At 46.8% G+C, this 19,524-nt stretch overlaps 9 protein-coding genes across 9 annotated transcripts; 4 read left to right on the top strand and 5 right to left on the bottom strand.

Annotated features, from left to right (window-relative positions):
• Positions 1 to 346: 346 nt before the first annotated feature.
• On the top strand, positions 347 to 1,414 carry TRV_07012 (uncharacterized protein; the record flags this gene model as incomplete). Its single annotated transcript, XM_003018953.1, has 1 exon — positions 347 to 1,414. One exon carries the CDS (start codon positions 347 to 349, stop codon positions 1,412 to 1,414), a length of 1,068 nt encoding a protein of 355 aa, XP_003018999.1.
• A 91-nt stretch (positions 1,415 to 1,505) lies between these two features.
• Positions 1,506 to 1,973, bottom strand: TRV_07011 (uncharacterized protein; the record flags this gene model as incomplete). The annotated part of the gene is made up of 1 exon (XM_003018952.1): positions 1,506 to 1,973. The coding sequence occupies one exon, from the start codon at positions 1,971 to 1,973 to the stop codon at positions 1,506 to 1,508; it is 468 nt and encodes a 155-aa protein (XP_003018998.1).
• A 1,078-nt stretch (positions 1,974 to 3,051) lies between these two features.
• On the top strand, positions 3,052 to 4,875 carry TRV_07010 (uncharacterized protein; the record flags this gene model as incomplete). Its single annotated transcript, XM_003018951.1, has 1 exon — positions 3,052 to 4,875. One exon carries the CDS (start codon positions 3,052 to 3,054, stop codon positions 4,873 to 4,875), a length of 1,824 nt encoding a protein of 607 aa, XP_003018997.1.
• An 899-nt stretch (positions 4,876 to 5,774) lies between these two features.
• On the top strand, positions 5,775 to 9,370 carry TRV_07009 (uncharacterized protein; the record flags this gene model as incomplete). Its single annotated transcript, XM_003018950.1, has 8 exons — positions 5,775 to 6,643; positions 6,710 to 6,885; positions 6,957 to 7,045; positions 7,098 to 7,913; positions 7,989 to 8,083; positions 8,138 to 8,295; positions 8,346 to 8,475; positions 8,536 to 9,370. The coding sequence occupies 8 exons, from the start codon at positions 5,775 to 5,777 to the stop codon at positions 9,368 to 9,370; spliced, it is 3,168 nt and encodes a 1,055-aa protein (XP_003018996.1).
• Positions 9,371 to 9,813: 443 nt separating this feature from the next.
• TRV_07008 (uncharacterized protein) lies at positions 9,814 to 12,052 on the bottom strand (the record flags this gene model as incomplete). The annotated part of the gene is made up of 2 exons (XM_003018949.1): positions 9,814 to 11,296; positions 11,358 to 12,052. 2 exons carry the CDS (start codon positions 12,050 to 12,052, stop codon positions 9,814 to 9,816), a joined length of 2,178 nt encoding a protein of 725 aa, XP_003018995.1.
• Positions 12,053 to 13,236: 1,184 nt separating this feature from the next.
• Positions 13,237 to 14,133, top strand: TRV_07007 (uncharacterized protein; the record flags this gene model as incomplete). The annotated part of the gene is made up of 3 exons (XM_003018948.1): positions 13,237 to 13,274; positions 13,343 to 13,710; positions 13,769 to 14,133. 3 exons carry the CDS (start codon positions 13,237 to 13,239, stop codon positions 14,131 to 14,133), a joined length of 771 nt encoding a protein of 256 aa, XP_003018994.1.
• A 119-nt stretch (positions 14,134 to 14,252) lies between these two features.
• On the bottom strand, positions 14,253 to 17,042 carry TRV_07006 (uncharacterized protein; the record flags this gene model as incomplete). Its single annotated transcript, XM_003018947.1, has 6 exons — positions 14,253 to 14,498; positions 14,554 to 15,457; positions 15,493 to 15,845; positions 16,029 to 16,186; positions 16,253 to 16,729; positions 16,814 to 17,042. 6 exons carry the CDS (start codon positions 17,040 to 17,042, stop codon positions 14,253 to 14,255), a joined length of 2,367 nt encoding a protein of 788 aa, XP_003018993.1.
• Positions 17,043 to 17,534: 492 nt separating this feature from the next.
• Positions 17,535 to 18,821, bottom strand: TRV_07005 (uncharacterized protein; the record flags this gene model as incomplete). The annotated part of the gene is made up of 2 exons (XM_003018946.1): positions 17,535 to 18,721; positions 18,782 to 18,821. The coding sequence occupies 2 exons, from the start codon at positions 18,819 to 18,821 to the stop codon at positions 17,535 to 17,537; spliced, it is 1,227 nt and encodes a 408-aa protein (XP_003018992.1).
• A 487-nt stretch (positions 18,822 to 19,308) lies between these two features.
• TRV_07004 (uncharacterized protein) lies at positions 19,309 to 19,512 on the bottom strand (the record flags this gene model as incomplete). The annotated part of the gene is made up of 1 exon (XM_003018945.1): positions 19,309 to 19,512. The coding sequence occupies one exon, from the start codon at positions 19,510 to 19,512 to the stop codon at positions 19,309 to 19,311; it is 204 nt and encodes a 67-aa protein (XP_003018991.1).
• Positions 19,513 to 19,524: the final 12 nt, after the last annotated feature.

The raw sequence follows: 19,524 nt of genomic DNA, 5'->3' as shown, positions 1-19,524 counted from the left end.
TACTAATCATCGTCTCTAAAGAAATGCTTAGGTAATCTTAATCTGTCCAAAATAAGGTTTGTTGACTTCCAACGAAGGGATGAAGAACTCCGTTGAAGGTAAACGAGGCGAAAGGTAGTAGTTAACTACCTTGACTAACTACCTCTAGTGGAGCGTTGGGAGCGGCCAAAAGTCCGAGAGACACAAGGCTACCAGGGCCAGTGAGTAAATGTAGGCGTCTATAAGAGTCGAAGCTGCTGCCAGCCCAATTGCATGCTCTCCCTCCGATGCTACTTAGGACCTCCATACTCAAGCAATAACCTTAGCTATGTCTCCGCCATCAACAGGCATGCCGTTGTCAATCACCATGGCAGACCAAGAAAAGAAGAGGGTTGCAGCGCCAGATGCTGAAGACTTTGTCCAAAGAGTGCTCGAGAAGAACGGTGTACCGTCAGCAAACGCCTCTATTGTTGCCAAATGCCTTGTGGAAGCAGACCTCCGCGGCGTTGATACCCATGGCATAAATCGTATCCCATCGTACATGGAACGCATTCGTCAGGGCGTCCTAGACCCCAAAGCATCTCCTTCCCTGACTCAGGTTACTCCCGTCGTCGCCCGTGTTGATGGAAACAATGCTTTCGGCTTCATATCTGCCACCATGGCCATGGACCGCGCTATCGAGATGGCCAAGGAGTTCGGCATTGGCATGGTTTCAGTGCATAATTCGAACCACTTTGGTATGTCAGCTTCTTTCGTCAGACAAGCCGTTGATGCAAACATGATGAGCCTTGTTTTCACCAATTCCTCGCCCGCTTTACCGGTTTGGGGAGGAAAGGAGAAGCTTATGGGCACATCTCCAATCGCGTGTGGAGCACCATCTGGCCCCAACTCGCCTCCTTTCATCCTAGACATGGCACAGTCTGTTGCTGCTAGGGGGAAGATATACAAGGCTCACCGTAGGGGGGAGACTATACCTGAAGGCTGGGCTTTGGACGCAAACGGTTCTCATACTACTGATCCCGCCGCGGCTCTTCGAGGAGTAATGTTGCCCATAGGTGGTCCCAAAGGCTCTGCTCTCTCTATCATGATGGACGTCTTCTCTGGCGTGCTTTCTGGCTCTTCATTCGCCGGACATGTCACCGGCCCGTATGACCCGTCAAAACCGGCTGGGGTGGGACACTTCATAATGGCTCTGAAACCTGACTTGTTTTTGAGCTTGGATGAGTTCAAGGATAGAATGGACTATCTCTATAAGCGGGTTGTTACCTGCGAGAAGATGCAGGGGGTGGACAGGATCTACTATCCTGGTGAGATTGAAATCATAACTTCTCAAGAAAGAGCGAAAGACGGCATCCCGTATGTCCAAGCAGAGATCGACGCTCTCAATAAAGAGGCAGACCTTGTAGGTACCGGCCATATCGTTATTAAAAAGTAATTGGTACATGATACTTGGTTCCTTTGCCCAATATATATATATATATCTATGTGTATATTTATATCTCTAATGCATCATTCCACATGCGCTATCATTCCACATGGGATGTTTTGCTATGTCGTTTGGCTGGGTTCTTGGACTCCTGTCGTATACTTTCCCAACGTTGCCAGCCACCCTCGGCCAGGTCTTCCCGGGGAAGAAGGTCCCGAATTCTAAAGTATCTGACGGGCTGCAGATCCAAAGCCCATCCTAGCCAGCCGCTTTCCCGCAAGAAGCTTCCAATTCCAAACCAAGCCAATCCATAAGCGACCCCGATAGCAGCTCCAGCCACCACTTGTTGCGGAGTATGGTAGTTTAAATATATACGGCTCAGAGCAACGGCTAGAGCCCCCGCACAGGCTAGTGAGGATAGACCGACACGTTCGAGCATGCTAAGGTAACCGGACCGAATCGATGCAGAGGGTGTGTGGCGGACAAGCAGGAAAAGGGTGAAGAAAACAGCGAAATATCCCATAAATTGAGAATGAGATGATGGCATGCCATATCCCTTTCCATTCATCTCTAGCTTCAGTTAGTATAGCCGCGGTATTAACATTAACCGTATGTGGGTTGGGGAGGATGATAATACGGTTCGGTCTTTCTTGTTTAATCAATCTCTTCAATCCGAAATTTAGGACTTCACAAGAAAGCTGCCCAGCAAGCATGAAGATGATTTCCACTTCACGTGTAGCCCAGCATAGCGATACATAGGATATTATTAGGGCCTGTGGGACAAGAGCAAGAAAGGCGCAGATATACGAGATAGGGTCTTCGGGGTTCTATCCTCGGGAATTAGTATACAGCGCAAGTCTTGATGCCTCCAGGAACAGATAGTAATCCCACTCACATAGTTGACATGAGTTAGTGACAGAGACGCCACAGGGACATAATCTTTAACCATCCTTAGGCCAAGATACTCCCTAAGTAACCATAGAGATAGACGGACAGAAACAATATGCTAACTAAATAACAAGTTAACAACTTAAATATTTCATAGTAAAGGAATAAAGTGTGTCCCCAGCTACCTGAACAACAGACAGATAGACTGCTGGCTCAATGCACTCCTTTGGTAGGTTGTAGCTGATATGTTCTATGTAAGTGAAGCAAGTTGAAGCAGGCAGGCGGAGTGAAAAGAGGATGCCGCGGCTTAACTAACAAAGTTCAGGGTTTTTGGCTTCTGCTTATCGATAAGAACAGGACAAGGCGGTCCTCGGTGAGCCAAAATAGTTTAGCAGTCATCCAGCAACCCAAAAGTATTAGACAGTCAAGCAGATACTCAGACGCAGCAGCGAAGAAGTGACTTTCAGTTCAATCACTTCCTTCTTGTCTTGCAGCAGATACAGCAGCCGTCTCTTCGTACTATTCCCTGCAAGATTCGAGCAGAGATTCCTCTCTACAGCCCACCAGTTTCGGAGGGGCAAAAAAATTAAGGCCCGAAGTCCCTTTTGAGGCTCTTATCGGGCGTTATTCAGTACATTCCAGCTGCAGCCAGAGAGCCAGACCGAGTTACCTGTCTCGGTACTGCATCTCTTTTACTCATATTCTGACTCGTAGTTATAATATAACTACTCGAACGTCAAGTTTATCAACCAGGGCTGATGGACGAGGACACCGATGACGAGAGAAGCCAGGAGCTTCAGTCGATAGCGGCTATTTATCCCGAGATAGTCGTGGACCCTTCTACGCCATTTAAAGCGTCCCTTACTCTCCCAATAATACCAGTGAACCCCATAAAGGCGATATTCCGAAAGTCCAGTACCGAGGTCAGCATCTCCTGCCTTCCTCCACCTCCTCCGTCTACCGAGCCCAGCGATGTCGAAATGGGAGAAAATGGCATAAAAGAAACACAAGAAGCTGAGGAGGATGTGGATAATGAAGTTTACAACCTCGCACACCTTCCTCCTCTCAATCTGGGAATCGAGCTCCCCGAAGGATATCCAGCCGAGAAACCTCCAGTATTCTCGATATCAACAGACCTGAACTGGCTTCCCATCTCGAATATCAACAAATTAATCGAAGATGGAATGAGGCTTTGGGAAGAATCAGGGAATAATTTGATCGTGTTTTCGTACATCGATCACCTCCAAGTTGCGGCAGAAGAAGGTCTGGGTATAGGCAATGGCTCAAAGGACGTGGCTGTCTTTCCACAGAACTTGAAGATAAGCTTGCTCGACTTCGAAAATAAAGCTCGGAAAGAAGAGTTTGAACAAGAGACCTTTGAATGTGGAGTGTGCCTTGAACCAAAGAAGGGCAAGGTGTGCCATAGGATGCAGCGTTGCCTTCACGTATTTTGCGTCCAGTGTCTACAGGACTTTTATAACTCATGCATCAAGGATGGTGATGTTGATAATGTGAAGTGTCTTTCTCCTGGGTGTGGGAAGGAGAAAGCTGATAATAGCCAGCCTGGTCCACGGAAAAAACATGACCTGACTCTGCGTCCTGGAGAGCTGATACAAATACCCCTTCCACTCGAGACCGTACAACGCTATGCACGGCTCAAGAGGAAAAAGAAACTGGAGTCGGATAAGACGACTATTTATTGCCCCCGTCAGTGGTGTCAGGGTGCCGCCCGTTCAAAAAAGCATCCAAAACCGGTAGACCTGATTAACGACGAAGAATCTTCAGATGAGGAAGAAGATAATGCAGCTCCATTTGATCCACTAGGTGCACAGGAGCAATTACCACCAATGTCGGAACGGTTGGCTGTCTGTGAAGATTGCGCTTATGCATTTTGCAGTGTTTGCAAGAAAGGCTGGCATGGGCCGACGAGCATTTGTTTCCCTCGAAGGGAGAAAGAATTATCTGCGGAGGAAAAGGCATCCGAGGATTACCTAGACATATATACCTCCAGATGCCCCACCTGTGCTGCAAGATGTCAAAAGTCTATGGGGTGCAACCATATGATATGCTTCCAGTGCAACACTCATTTCTGCTATCTGTGCTCCAGCTGGCTCTTTGCAAATAATCCGTACGCGCATTTCAACACTGAAAAGACGTCTTGCTATATGAGACTCTGGGAGCTGGAGGGTGGAGACGGAGTAGGAGCTCCTCTCCATATCGAAGACCCGGACATTGTGAATGGAGAGATTGAGATGAGTGACGATGAAGATGATACTGCGCACCCACTAGCTGTTCCACCACCTGCACCAGTACCGCCAAGAGCGGGACCCCGAAATCGCAGACTACCACCACTTGCAGAAGAAGTTGGTCCAGCAAGGCTGGGGTTGCGTGGGGGCGATGCAAATCGACGCCGTGCACAACCACGGCGAGGTGCCAATGACAACAATAATAACCAAAATGGAGCTGAAGATAATGAGCAGGTACCTCCAGAGCAGCTGCGAGGGCTGCAGCGATTTCTATACCTTGTTCAGCATGACCAGGAAGACCAATGGGACAGTGACGAAATGGATGATGATTTTTGACCTTTACACCCAGATCCTGCCAGTGACGGATACATATTTGTTTCCGCTGGCAGGCTTGAATAATTCACAGGGGAAAAAAAAACGTCCTATCTTTTGAATCAACCTAAATCAGAAATGTTGGCCGTTCTTGGTAGGGCGTCATTAAATATGAATATCCCACACCATTGAGCATGCATACGACCTAGGATCGACATTGAGAACGCCCATACCCTGTATTTTGAGCCTTTTTGCAAATTGTCCGTATTTTGCGGGACATTTAGTGTCTTGAGAAACTCAATCATCTCCCGGTTCCAAATAATTATCTGGTGAGATCAATGTTTATGCGGTATCGTATTTGTTTTCCAGCCTAACGTAAAACAACATAGCAGGGAGAAAATTACCTTTGCTTAAACCGACATCTTCGAACCTGCATCTAGCGAGCGGACTGTTTATTCAATTAATGCCCTTCATGTATTCCTTTAACTTAGGTAGATTAAGCCAACTGCTAAATGCTAAATGAAAATAAATAAATAAACTTTTCGCGTCTTTAAATTAACTTTAGGTACCTTAGGTAAGCGAGTTTAAAGTTTCGCCTTTTCTTTTATCCAGGATTAGTCAGCTATAGGTAGTTTCGACGCCCAATATCAAACCTTCAACAGCGACGTGGAGCTTCAACTCTTGAATTATCAGAAAACACATTCGCTACAAAGGAACAACTCAGTCGCTAGACCTGGGTGATACGACTTATGCAACTCGGGATATGCCCATGCGTTGTGTTAAACTGATTAATGGAAGTCTGACTACGATACGACCTCATGATCATCAGCTACCTAGCTTACATACCCCTTTGAGCTCCAGGTGAATTTGAGCCTTGGCAACCTTTCAACCAGCTTGAATCATACCATCTAATTGCTGGAAAAATGGAGCCTCTGGAGAATACCGAGCAGGAAGGGTTGGTGGAGGAACCGATAATGCGCGCGGACGAAGTCGACAACATTGGAGTCGATATAACCACATCCACCGAGGAACCAGTAGTCGCAGCAGATACCGTCTCAGACATGAAACTCCCTGAAGATAACGAAGCAAAAGTCGATGAAGCGGATGGATTCGGCGATGCATCTGTACTGCAGAGACTGTCTCAGCCTTCAACTAGACCTGAATTACGGCGTGACAGAGTGGCACCGCCCCCGCCTTTGCAACCACCACCACCTGCGCCAGTACAAAACCCTGAAGCCCAGACGGACTCAGTGAGCCTTGCTCAACTCCGCAAAATTGTTCAAGATCTTCCAAAGGCCGATCTACCATCTTATGCCTTCAAATATGACGACTGTCAACCATTCCCAGAAGAGATCAATGAATGGTTTGGTGATAACGAGCCTGACAAACTCATGTTGCTGGGCTGCAAAACTACTTTTGAACAGACCTGGTCATCTTTCTGCGAGGCGTTGCCTGATCTCCCCGAAAGCGAATCATCTTGGCTAAGCGCCACGGACGAGGACAAAGAGGCGTTTATAGAAAAGATGATAGGACTGTTTACTAGCACCGATATCTTTTCCCGAATCGAAGCCCTGGAGAGCATCTGCTACACCTTAACAGGTGTCTGGGTTTCTACTGCTGGAAAGGTGGCTGGGGATTATCCTTCTGACATTACTGATCATGACGCGGCCGAGACTCCAAAGGAGCGATCTATGCAAATTCAATGGATGATTAAGAACGCCCATAATTTTCTGGAATGCCAAGGTATCGAGGCTCTATTTGCTTATTTACAGCGGTTTTTCAACAAGGATCAGTGAGTGGAGCAGCCTACCTATCTTCGGACATTTTGACAGGAGTTTCTCATATTTCTTTTTAATAGGACGTTAGTACAAGAAGACATGAAAGCCTTTGCAAATGAAAGCGGCACAACGGCCTATGTTGCGACAAGGGATAGGGAAATTAATCTAATACTCACCTGTCTTTATATCATTGTTGAGGTGGCACGGAGAGAAGAAAAGCTGGAATACTCTAGCCTGGAATTGAGAGATGCATTTGGTAGGTGATATTTATATACCTATGAGTGATTGGCTGTAGTTGAGCCACTATTACTAACTCTATCCACTTAGCCGCGTTAAATCCCAACCTACCCGCGACTCTTGTTGAAATCGTTGCACGGCTTCGGTGGGATGATCCGTCCATCTTTCCACTAACGAGAGTAAGTTACACTCTTTGTCTTATTGTCCACTGTATTCTGATAGCTTTCATAGGTTCTCCTTCTCTTCTGGAAATCAATTCTTCTTCTATTTGGTGGCATCGAACCTTTGAAAAGAGCAAAAACTATCTTGGAGCCCATGCATGTACCAACTGGTTCTGGTCAAAACGAGTCATCAAATATTCCAGCCCTTACTGCTTCTCCACTGGACTATCATCTATTTAGACAAGAGATTATATCAAAATATCCTGCCTATAACCCACCACCACCATTGGTTCCTTTTGAGCTGGAACACAATTCAGTTCTGCCTCCCCTTCCCACGTCCTCAAGCCGCAATTCTTCGTCCGTTCTGTTTTCTGGAGTTGGGTCTACCCTGGCGAATAACAACGACTCTATTCTCCATCAATCCGTTCACATTGCCACACCTGCCCCTTCCCCTCCACCATCCCCAGGGGGCCCTGGAAAGGTGGGCAAGAAGCAGAATTACCAAACAAATCAGCATTTCCCTTTCATGTACCCTCCATTGGACGGCTCAAGTAATAATATTGGAGGAAAAGGAACTAGCGACCTTCAGGACAGCCTTGTGGGTAGGAAGTGGGAAGGCAGCGATGTTCCTGCGTCAATAATTGAGGCCGGCGAACTGTTCTCTAGCCGCATGAGGATGACACGGGCATTGCAACAACTTTGGGAAGAACGAGAAGCGTTCATGAAGTACGATCGTGGATGGGATGAAAGGGCGCCCGACAGTGGTTACCGAAGGCCGTCCAATGGCCATGAATCAGAATCACCCGCTGATCAAGAATTGAAGCCTCGACGTCAAACTGAAGATGAAGATGTGCAACGACGCTTGGATGAAGTCGAAAAATTTTACGTACGTGTATTTAAACGGCTACCCCTGAATTGTGTGTCTAACGTCTCCTAGGTTCACGCACTTCCAAGCCTTCAGTCTTTCGTGATTGTTGTGTTGAAGGAGCTTTTAACGAGCATCACCGCTATTGCAAGCCAAACAAATGGTAACGATGATATGGATGGTAGAGCAGAGTAAGTATTCTTCCCAATAATTTATTTAGCACTTTGCTCACGACATCCCTTCAGCAACGCATTGAATGGCCAGAAACAACTATCGAACAAGAATCGCATCCTAGAGCCATTCCTATCTACCAAACAGCTTCAAGAAGCAAGATCACGAGAGATCAGATTTGAAGCTATTTCTGGAGCGTTGATTCTACTTTTGAAATGGTTCAAAAGATGCCGTACGTACACTAAAATTGTTAACTTTTGGCTCTTCTAACATTTTGACTAGATATCTTGAAATTTGAGTATTTGTCGCAAATACTACTCGACTCAAATTATATTCCTTTAATATTAAAAATGTTCATTCACCAGGAAGTTGACCATGCTGTCGCCCAGCCCCAAGACCCACTAGTATCAAGGTAATGTCCTAATACTACTTCAACTATCTACGAAAACATGCATACTAATTCAATTTGTAGTTTTTTTCACTTCTGTCATGTTCATTCTAACCAACCACCGGAACCAATCCCTCCTCTCGAACCCACAGAAATTGCGGATGACAGTAGTGAAGACGAAGCAGCTCCACCTCCGATACTTCGGCAGAGCCGTTCTAGAATATCGATGCTCGAAGAGGCGTCTGCAAAATTGGCTGCAACTGAACAGAGCAAAGAAAATTCCAGGTTCCTTGAAGTCGATGAGCTAGGTTTTCCGACAGCACCAATTGAGCCAGGACCTATTTCGACCTACTCCTTCCGAAACTTCTTCTCTGCTATCAACTTCCTGCACATCATGCACAAGATTACCCGCGACAAGGCTCATAGGTGTTTACTCCTTGTGCAGTATAAATGTAGCGCTGTGCTACGGAAGGGTCTCAAGATACCAGACCCGCACCTTCGACTATATACTCTCAAGCTGTTTAAGTCACAAGTTCCTTACTGTGGCAGAAAATGGCGGTTAAGCCACATGAGAGTCATAACGGCGATCTATCTGTATTGTCGGCCTGAGCTGCGCGATGATTGGCTTGCTGGCGGTGATGTTGATGCCGAAGTGGAGGAATCGCTACCAATGGAACAAGCACTAAGAGGGTTAACCCACTGGTGGCATGTTAGGCAGTACAAGGATGTCTTGTCTACTGAGAATGGGAAGCCATTGGTAGAGGAAGAGCGAGATTTTTTCACACGAGAACTGGAGAAAATTGGGTGGGGGTGGTTCGGAGAAGAACTAAATAATGGTGTTGATGAGGACGGAGAATTTGTGCCTCATATTGGAGGAGGCCCTGAATTAGAGAAAGCCATACAGATGGAGGCTTGGTAATATGATATAATACTAGCATGGAATCTGTAATATTTCCCGGCAAGGCGTTGGTTGGCCCAACCTAATAATGATTTTACTTGCCGTAATCATCACTATTACGTGGATAGGTTAACATAGTTTTAGTATTTCAAGACGCACACCTAGTAATGTCCTGTCGCTTGATACTTTTACTAATCTCAAGGGGGAATGTTTTTAAGACAGTGATGTCGGCAATCTATAAAATAGTAATGTTATATCACACTTGTCCGCTGACTCCATTCAACTATGATACGAGCCAGGAAAAGAAATTAAAGCCCTCATAACTTCCAAATGTCAAATTAAATTTTTGTCAGGCATCCCTTCTCGCTAGTCACACCTGTTTCACTGCGAAGAAGGACGCCGAACTAACACCCAACTAGTTCAATTCTGGGCTCTCCAGCCAAATTCCGTTGACAATCCATAGCCTAGGGTCTGAGAATAAATGGCTCATTCTTATCGTATGCCATTTGTGCTTCCGGCCCTCTAAGCTCCTTTGGCCAGTCATAGTAAAGCTCGTAGTGTAGGATTGTATGGTCACAGTACGTTAAGAAGAGGCGGTAGCGACGCGAGTATTCAATGCCATGCCACTTTTCTTTCTTCGTGCCACCAAAGGGTAAGTGAGAAGGAAATTTGCCGGACAAGCCAGCCTTGGGACCAATAGGATGCAGTGAAGCATTGCGAATTTCCTGGACATCAACATCATTCATTCCAGTAGATGTATCTTCATAATCATCTGAGGGGGATTCGGGTGGTATTAAGTGTGGCACAACTGGGCTAGCAGCAATTCCAAGTAGCGGGCAAAGTGGACGAAGCCGTTTTCGTTCTTGACTTGCAAGTGGTAGTATACGGTCCATCCTGAACACCTTTCCTTTATTGCGGACCTCAGTAAGACCAAGTATCGCAACTCTTCCTTTCTGAGATGCTGCAACAACAACACCCAGCTCAGGTATTTGAAGAGCCATGTTAAATCGATCCGTAGCTTCGATAAACTGTACAGGATTTGTTACGACTTGTGATAAAGCAGCGCGGAAAATGACCGAAGGGCCAGTAGAAAAGGGACCGGGAAGCATTCGAATATGAGATTCAGAAAAATGGAGAATTTGAAAGCTATGAAAGAGATCGGAAGTTGGGCGTTCATCTCTTAGCAGCCCCGCCTTACCGTTAGCCTTGGTTGCTGTGTTAGACCCTGAGTGGATATCTTCATTCATAGGAGTATCAGAGAGTTCATCCAATTCATCTAGGTTACTCGTTTCGGATGAATCCTCGTCGGATGGGTTATCACCGCTATTGTCATGGTCCATATCAATGTCCGCATCGCTTACCGTAGCATGACTGGTGTTGGTACCGGGAGCAGGTGTGATACCCTCGTCTTCCTCGTCTTCCGCGCCTTCTTCATCTTCTTCGTCTTCGTCCTCATTATAAGTTTCGTCACTATCTTCATCGGACTCATTTAGAACGGGGGTATTGGATATAGCATCAGCAAGGATATTGGAATAGTTATGGGTAGCCAAAGGAGAATTATTATTTTGCAAGGTGCCTTGTGCTCCGACTGTTAGAGGAATGTCGCTGGGTGTTTCTGTTCTCACAGGGGGTGTCTTTATACCAGGAACTGTGTCGTGACGATTAATGCGATCTTCAACACCTCCATCGGAATCATCAGAGTGAGTAAGTGGAAAAAGCTCATCAGGTGGGGGCCCTTGATTTCGACGCTGAGTAAGGGGTGTTGATGACGAAAAGACATTATAATACTGGGTAGCATCGTGGACTTTGCTGGCTAAAAAGCTAAGATCATAGGGGGCGTCCTTGTCTGGGTACTTATGTGGAGGGCCGCCGCAAGCTTCAAGAAGGTCCTTTTTCATGCGAAAGGACCTTGGATCAACAGCCAGAACATTCCATCCCCGCTGTCGGCTACCAATTCTCACAAAGATTAGACAGTTTCGATGCGTACCCTCTTTAATGGTTAACTTACTCGTCAAATAGGTCATCGTACTGTTGGTCATCATCCGCGGAATAAAAGTCCCAGTAGTTAACCGGACGAAAACGTTCCCAGATCCTCCATACAAGGAGTTTGTTATTGATATCCGTGCTGACTAGCCAGTCTCCATGAGGATCTAGGTCACAGTTCAAAAATGAGACGTTAGGTATATTTGCAGAATGCCCCGACAATGAGAGCCGAATATTCTGAGAGCGTCGGCGCTGCCGTGACCAACTTCGCAGCTTCAAGAATTCCGAAATACTGGTAATATGAATCCAGTCATTATTATGGACCTTTGGGTGCTTTGCCCTAGAAGATGAACCTTCCCGAGTCACATGTGAAACTTCCGTATTATCCACCAGGGCAAAAGCAAATATGGTTATTGTTGTGGTATTAGAGCTCACAGCTATCATTCTCGCGAACTTATGGATTGCCAAAGCCCAGGCACTTTGTGTAACCCACTCACTGAAAAAGCATTCTACTCCATTGCCTACCTGGACTGGGTCAGTATCTTCAGCCCTGCGATTTTCAATACACCAGAAGATGCGTTCAACCCTATAGGCGGCCACGTTCCCTGAATCCGTTGCCAGAAGTAAGATCTCATCAGAGCCAAGGTCACCAACAGTGATTTGATTGATGGCATGAGGATTATTGGGCGCAATATAACCCGGAGCATCAGGTCGTGCCATTTTGGGGGTTAGGATAAGAGCCGGCCGTGAACCGATCATCTGTCCGCAACTTGGCTGGAACACGTATATTCGACTGGAGTAAGCAACAAAATAAAGGTTCTGCCTCTGGGATAGAGCAGTCTAGAAGAAGCGTAGCATAGTTAATTTTACATGCGTCGAATGGTAAAGGAGGCATCAGAACGTACCAGATTATTCCGCCAAGTTGCAATAGGAGGCGATGGAGCGTTCCGTCTGATGTAGAAACTCAGTCAGCCGTCGAGTAGTGGATCTTTTGGAGGAGCATTAGAACGGAGTAACATACGGAAACTGCAAGCTTGAGTCAGCGACATTGCTATACAACATATAAGGGGGGATTTCTTTTAAAACATACACGCGTATCTCCTCGTTCAACACCATGTGGCTCCACGGTAATTCCATGGTCAGCGTGTTCATCGAGAACTTCTATCCAGACCGGGTTGCCAGCACCAGTATCACTCGGAGAATTTTGATCCATGTTGTACGGTCAGGTCATATATTTGGGTATATCAAAATTAAGTCATCGGCACTGCTGTGGGTCGATTAAGACTGTTGAAGCACTAAGGTAAGTAAATATGTGTGAGATTCGGCGCTGTCTCAGAGATGAAGCAACCATTCTTGGTGGAGGCGAAGAAATGTGGTGGGGTTTTTCTTTAGTTGCCGGAAACAACCAAGCAAGAACCGGGATCAAGTTGCAGTCGAGAATAGTAGCGTTCTCACACTCCGATGTGCATCACAGTAGCAGGTTGGTTAGCAGCTCGCCAAAATAACAGCGCCGGGCTGCACCACCGAGATGTTGACCTGTCGTCGAGAGAAAGCTGATGAGGCTGCCAGTGATTTCTGGCTTTACGTCAAACACTTTTTTCGTTCTTGGAAAAGTACGAAAGTTTACATTAATCACGTGCTCACTTTATTTCCCCGGTATGATAACGCACGGTCTTTTTATTGATCAGTGCATTAACCGTTTGTCACATGACCTAGTTTTTCCCGTCACTACCTAATTTTCGGCGAAGTTTCAAGTTTCGACTTTCTTCCGAAGAAACGAGCTGAAGAATGAAACGAACAAGGCGTTGAAGGAGAAGGCAGCGACGGAGACACCAGAATCACGAACCAGCAAAAGGAGAAAACGTGGCAAAGACTGAGATTGTCACTCTAGGTACCGAGCCAGCATGGATCTTGTGTCCACGATTCGGAAGGAAGGCAGCAGGTAAGTTGCACAGCTCGCGAGGAGCCGGCCCGTGGGGTTCAAGTGACTGATCGATACATGGCTCATAGGGGCGGCCAAACGGAGTTCAAATGGTCAGATGTTAAGGACTCAAGCCGCCGGGAAAACTACCTTGGCCATTCCTTGATGGCCCCCGTTGGTCGGTGGCAACAAGGCCGTGACCTCTCGTGGTATACCAAAGGAGAAGACTCTGATGCAGCGAAGAAGGCTCGAGAGGAGGAAATCCGGAAGGTTAAAGAGGCAGAGCAAGAAGCTATAGCCCGAGCACTTGGTCTACCAGTATCAGTGCCGTCTAAAAGCTCGAACGCCAACCTGGAACCGCTGGGGGGGAAGGAGGTCGAGCGAGCAGTCTTGGAAGGAGCGGATGATCACGAAGATGTTGACCGCGTCAAGGGAGTCGGGTTTGGTGGCTTCACTGGCAAGACGCCAGCTGGAGAAGGGATTGAGAAGCTGGAGCCAATAGGAGATGTTTCTAGCAACTACAGTCAAACTGCAAAGACCAATGCTGACAACCGGCCCCGCAGTGACCGCCACTCGGAAAGAAGAAAGGAACACGGCAGAAGAGACGGTCGAGATCATGCAAGGCACTATAGAAGCCGGAGAGAAGATCACCGCTCAGATCGACATGAAAGAAAAAGATATCGTTCACGTTCTAGGTCCCGGTCCCGAGAGGCCGTTAGGAGGCAACGCTCAGTTTCACGTTCACGCAGCGGAGATCGGGAAACACGAGATCGTCGAGGCCATCGCAGACGGAGCCGATCACCCTATGACTCCCGACGTTATAGAGACGATAAACGATATGAACGTTACGACAGAAGACGATAATACAGCTCAAATATAATGACGGGTTTTGGCGTTTTGGTGGATAATCTCTTATTACTCATTGGCATAGCCTCTAGGGTTGGTCACGCTTCATTTTTATAGACAGATACTCCATAGTTGTCTCTAATATCTATAAATTTACAATTCGTCTTTAGCGCTGGATTGGGTATTTAAGTCGGGCATAGTCATCATTTTTACCACAAGGCTGGTCCAACCGGTGAAGTGCTGTGTTCGCTGGCCCTTGCCTGTATCGGGGTTGTACTGCTCCCAGGCAAAGCCAGTGTTCTTCCACTCCTTGTAAACATTCTCTACTATATTCTTGCGTAGCTTCGTATACATCTCAGATGCCTGTTCCTGGTGGGGACCTGCAACCTGAGCGACACTCTGTAGAGCACGCATTAGTTAGCTATGAAAATATGTGAACCATATGAAGACATACCAGAAGATTTTTGAGGACCAGATAATTCATATTGATCCAAATAGGGCCTTTCCAGTAGTTCTCGCCAGTTCCGAAGAATTCGTCCTTTTTGCTCAGACTTCGGATGCCGTAGTCACTCCATAGTTCGTCTGAATCCTGGATGAGATTTAAGATATCTCCTAGTCTCGGGTGGTTGGCGTCCAAAAGACCAGTTATGAAAGGGAAAATTGAGATATAGCCCTTATGGCATACATGAATACTGTCTTCGTAATCATCGATAGTGGAATCACAATATGTCTTTGCGTCCTTATTCCAATGGAGATCATCAATATTTCTAAGGATAGCAGTTTCATATTTGGTGAATTCCTCGACATCAGCTGTCTCACCTAATGCTCCGGCAATGTCTCGCAAAGATTGGGTCATCATGCCCATCCAGCTTATGAGATCAACGTGAAGCTCTCCAGGGTGAGGCGGCTGGGGTCTAGGGTAGTCATCCAGGCCAGATGTGAGGATGTGCTCGACCGTACGTCCTCGCCATCGATATCCTTCCTTCGTAGAGAAAGAATCTCTCTCATAAGATTTGAGGTCGCCCCATTGGGTCTTCCTAAACCAGAAATAATGGCGACGGAGTAGGGGATATATTGAACGAAGGAATGTTATGCCAAGCTCTTTATTGTCAGAATAAGCGGAGTTGTTAGAACTATCAGGGCCAGAAGATTTTCCTAGTGAAGCTTTGTTCATAAATTCTCTGAGAACAAGAAACAATGTTGGTGGGTTGGCATAGTGAGGGTATTGGATTTGGAACTCCCTTGGAACTTTGCTTCTAGCTTCAGGTCCTAGGATTTGTTCTCTGGCAATCCAGCCATCCTCGTCCATGAGACTCAGCCAACTCTTGACAATTTGAAGTCTGTTCCTTGTCAGTTCACTAGTTGATAGGCTGAGAAGGGCAGAGGAGCATACGTCAGGTCAAGATCCCACTCCATTATTGGCAGCAGGTGGAAGCCCTCGTCCCACAGGAACCCCCTGGGGAAGAAGGGCCGGGAAGGAACTGAAGTAAATAATTCAGATGGATCTGCGACTGTGAGTTGGGCGCGGGATCGAGCTTCGGCAGCCTCCTCCCAGAATCCTTCATTCTCTTCATCGTACTCAGGAGCATAACTGCGGTCAACAATTGAATCTCCGTAAAAGTAGCCGATTCCGCCTACTAAATTGGAGAGCATTTCCTTTGAAAACCGCAAGTACTCTGACTTGTTAAACGGAGCGAGCGGTTTGAAGATATTCTCAAACTTTTGGGAGAATGTTGCAGATACATCCTTAATCCGCTTAGTGATAGTGGATGCTGGGTATGGAAGTTAGAAATAGTAATGACCCAGAGGATTATTGCGCACATACAGGTCAGTGGTTTTTCGGCTGTCCCTGATGAGAAAATGATATCAAACTAACCGAAAGTCAATGATCAATGGTTTGATAGTTAAGATAACTAAACGGTTACATACCTCAAAAGATCCGCGGAAGACTTTCTGTATATAGTGAATGTTACCTCCGCCCTGAGTATTTGTAAGGGTGAGCAATGCCGGAGGAGGAGGTACATTCCCTTCTCCAAACTTCTCTACGGCAGCTTCAATATATTTTTTCATCTGCGTGAAGAGTATAGCTATAGCAGTATCGGAAATATTAGCAGCACTTCAAAGTTAGCTGGAATGAAAGGGTGGTATCATACTCTTTCCCTGCCAAAGTGCCTCTGGCGGGACGGTCATGCTTGAAACAATCGTTCTGTCCAACGGCTTGTCATCATAGCTTGGGTGCATCCGCTCAGGGTAAGTGTTGGTATCCGGACCACGGGTGATATCAATAGTAAAGTCACCCAGGCCTATTGCGTTTCCCCCAAGCCTGACATCTCCTGCATATCCAAGCTCATTGGGCTCATTGTGCAGTCCCAGCTTCCCCAGTCCTTCCAACCCAGCATAGAATATTAATGTTGTAGGCTGATTAGGAGGTGCATCGGGACGAGGTACTCCCTTAATGCGAGCACCCCAGCTACCGCCGTCTGTACCCCCCGGGATCTTTACGAAGTCTATCGTAAGATCAAGTGTATTGCGGGAATCGTGTATGGTCTGTCTGCCGCCGTTTCGGATGTCATATTCCTCCCAACCATAGCCCTCCATTCCTTCATTCTGCTCACAGGTATGCCTGAAATCTATAGCATTGAGTTAGCTTTTATCCAAATCATAAATCTCGTAGTAGAGGCCATCTGGGTCGAGCTGCAGCCCTGTTTACATACTCTCCTGAGCTGTCTGGTAATTGTCGACCTTTGCCCAGAGCAACCCCATAAGCAAGCTCTTTGGAATCCGCGGGCGCACTCCAAAATACAAATTAGGACGATAGGGACCCCATAGTAACGTCTGGTTCAATGCCGTATCCACGGCCAGGGCAGCGGCAGCTGTATCATCCGCTGCAACGGGGCCCAGCACGAAGAGAATACAAACCCACAGAAAAGATATAGCAGCCATGTTGACCGCTCGCCCTGACCTCGTCATTAGCCAGCAGGTCATAAGCCGTTCAAGCTTAGGTATCAATGGGTCCGGCCCTGCCTTTCATCTACTTAAGAGTTATCGATGTCTTGACGTGTCCCCATTTGCAGCCAAACACAACCGTCGGAGATACGATGGTCCGCTTTAATAGTTATCGTGGGCCGGACGGGACCCTCAAATGTAGGTAAAATAGACCTTGGATAGTTGTTTATTCAGAATATCCAATTGACATATCTCATGATACGGGGGCCTAAGGATAGAGTCGCTTGTCGCGCATATAGCATTTGATATAGATCGTGAACATATAAGGAAGCCGCCTATAACGTTAGCCCTTGAGATCAAGGACATATGGAACTAACTATAGGAAATCATAAGTTATTGTGACGTCATTCATCTCTACAAATATCAAACTGATAACTAGCCAAATGATTGGCCTCTAGAGAAACCTCCCGAACAGTAGAAAGGATTCTTCTATATCACCTTGCGAGGATCCAGAGAAGAAATATTCAAACTCTTAGCATCGCCGTCGAAAACAAACTCGCTCATAAGCTTGCCTGTTGCCGGTGCGTTCTGGATGCCCCAGCAGGTATGGCCGGTTGCTAGATACAAGCCTTCTGTCCTAGTCTTACCGATAAGGGGGCTTCCTCGATCGCCGGTGCCAGCTACATTAGGAAGATAGCAGGCCTGCCGGACCAGTACCTCTCCATCCCGTAACTGGTCAGACACACTTCCAATTGCGTTGATAATGTCTTCGCATCTGGACTGATCAACCTCGACGTCAGCTGTAGATGACGGTAAAGGTACCAAAGTATCTCCTTCTCCACAGGCGTATACCGTGTTGTCAGGCCGAGCGTAGATTTCAGGGCTGGTTGCAGATAATCTGCCTGACTTGGACTGTCCCACTGGAAGAGTGATCTCGGTAAATAGAGTGTATGCGGAGACAGGGCGTGTTGGACGTAGGACAACACTATGTGCTCGAAGGGCTTCGATTGGGGCTGGTGGGAATATCCTTGATGTCCAGGGGCCTGCTGAAATGATAACGTCTGTAGCAGTAATAGTCTCCATAGCACCAGTGGCCTTGCTTTGGTATTTTAAAGACTTAACAGGGCCTTCTGAGTAGTCAATATCAGTAACCGTGCCCAGGACAACTTTTGCGCCTTTCTCTTCTGCCAGTTTTGCCATTGAAGTCGTAAAAAGATACGGATGCACCTGTGCGGTAGTTCCCTTGCCTCCCATCTCCTCGTACGCCCTTAGCACTGCAGGATCGAACCAGTCAAGGTCTTCTGGAAACCCTGCAGCTTTCAACGTTGCCATGTCATCATCACTTCTCTTTCCCAGAGAGACCGCCGCTTTGCCAGACTTCGACTTGTCAGCCTGGTTTCTGGCCCGACCATCTGCGATAAGCTGTCCACATCCAACTTCCCTATATCCCCATCTGTCTACTCCGCCATGTTCTTTTGCTAGTTGGGCATGTAGCTGGTAGCTCAAAGGGACAATTACTTTGGGATATGCCCACAGTGCTAGCAGCCCACCAGCCTTGCCAGACGCTCCGCCGGCAATCTCCGAGGCCTCGAGAATTGTTATTCTGTGTTTTGATGGATCGTACGAAGGATGCCTTGTAAGGAAATAGGCGCAGCAGCATCCAATTATCCCGCCGCCTGGTAAATTAGATGTTAGACTTGTGTCTGATTATCAGGCCAGGAGGGGGTGAAGCCTACCGATAATGACAATGTCCCGCTCCCTGCGAATATCAGTCATTCTGGCAGGTGACTCTAAGGTGTTCTCGAGATAGTACTGCCTATACCAAGAATTAAACTGTATCAACGTCCTGTCCGCAGTTGCATTTGCTCCTGTCAAGGTTAGATGTCTCCTCCGTCCGTAGTCAAAAAAAGTTGTGCCTTTTCCCTATGACGTCGTAAAAATATTTCTTCGATCCCCGCGAAAAGGGAGAATCCACAATCGCAGTCCCGTATATCGAACTGCTTCGAAAACAGCAAGGACAACGGATAAAATAAAATCGGGTATATTTCTCAGATGCTGCAGCGTCTCTAATTATACAAATGGTGGTCATATCCCAGAAGTGAAGGCAAGAAAAGGCCATAAATTAGCAACAAACAAGCTCAGAACTCTCACCGGTCGCCCAGGTGTAGATAGTGTATGAAAACAGTAAGAAGAAAAGGAATAACGCTCAGAATGCTGTTTAAAAAAAAGGTGGATAGATATAAGAAAGGAGAAAACAGTGCTATTATCGAGTTGGACTCAGCGGCTTGTTGAATCCTCCCACACGGTTCATGTACTGTCTGTACTGTGTCTTCTTCTCTTTTCGAACACCGGAGACGTTGTTCCCAGGGACTTCAGTGTTCTGCGTGCTCTTGAAGGATGAGAACCCCATGGCCTTCATCATCACTTGGTCTAGGTCGTCAGGATCGTCAGGTATGTCTACCTCCATTTCGTTTTGCCG

This window comes from Trichophyton verrucosum (assembly GCF_000151505.1).
Source record: "Trichophyton verrucosum HKI 0517 chromosome Unknown contig00859_1.f1.exp, whole genome shotgun sequence".
In the NCBI taxonomy this organism is placed as follows: Eukaryota; Fungi; Ascomycota; class Eurotiomycetes; order Onygenales; family Arthrodermataceae; genus Trichophyton; species Trichophyton verrucosum.
The sequence above is the reverse complement of the archived record's forward strand: the minus strand, read 5'-3'. Positions and strand labels throughout refer to the sequence as shown.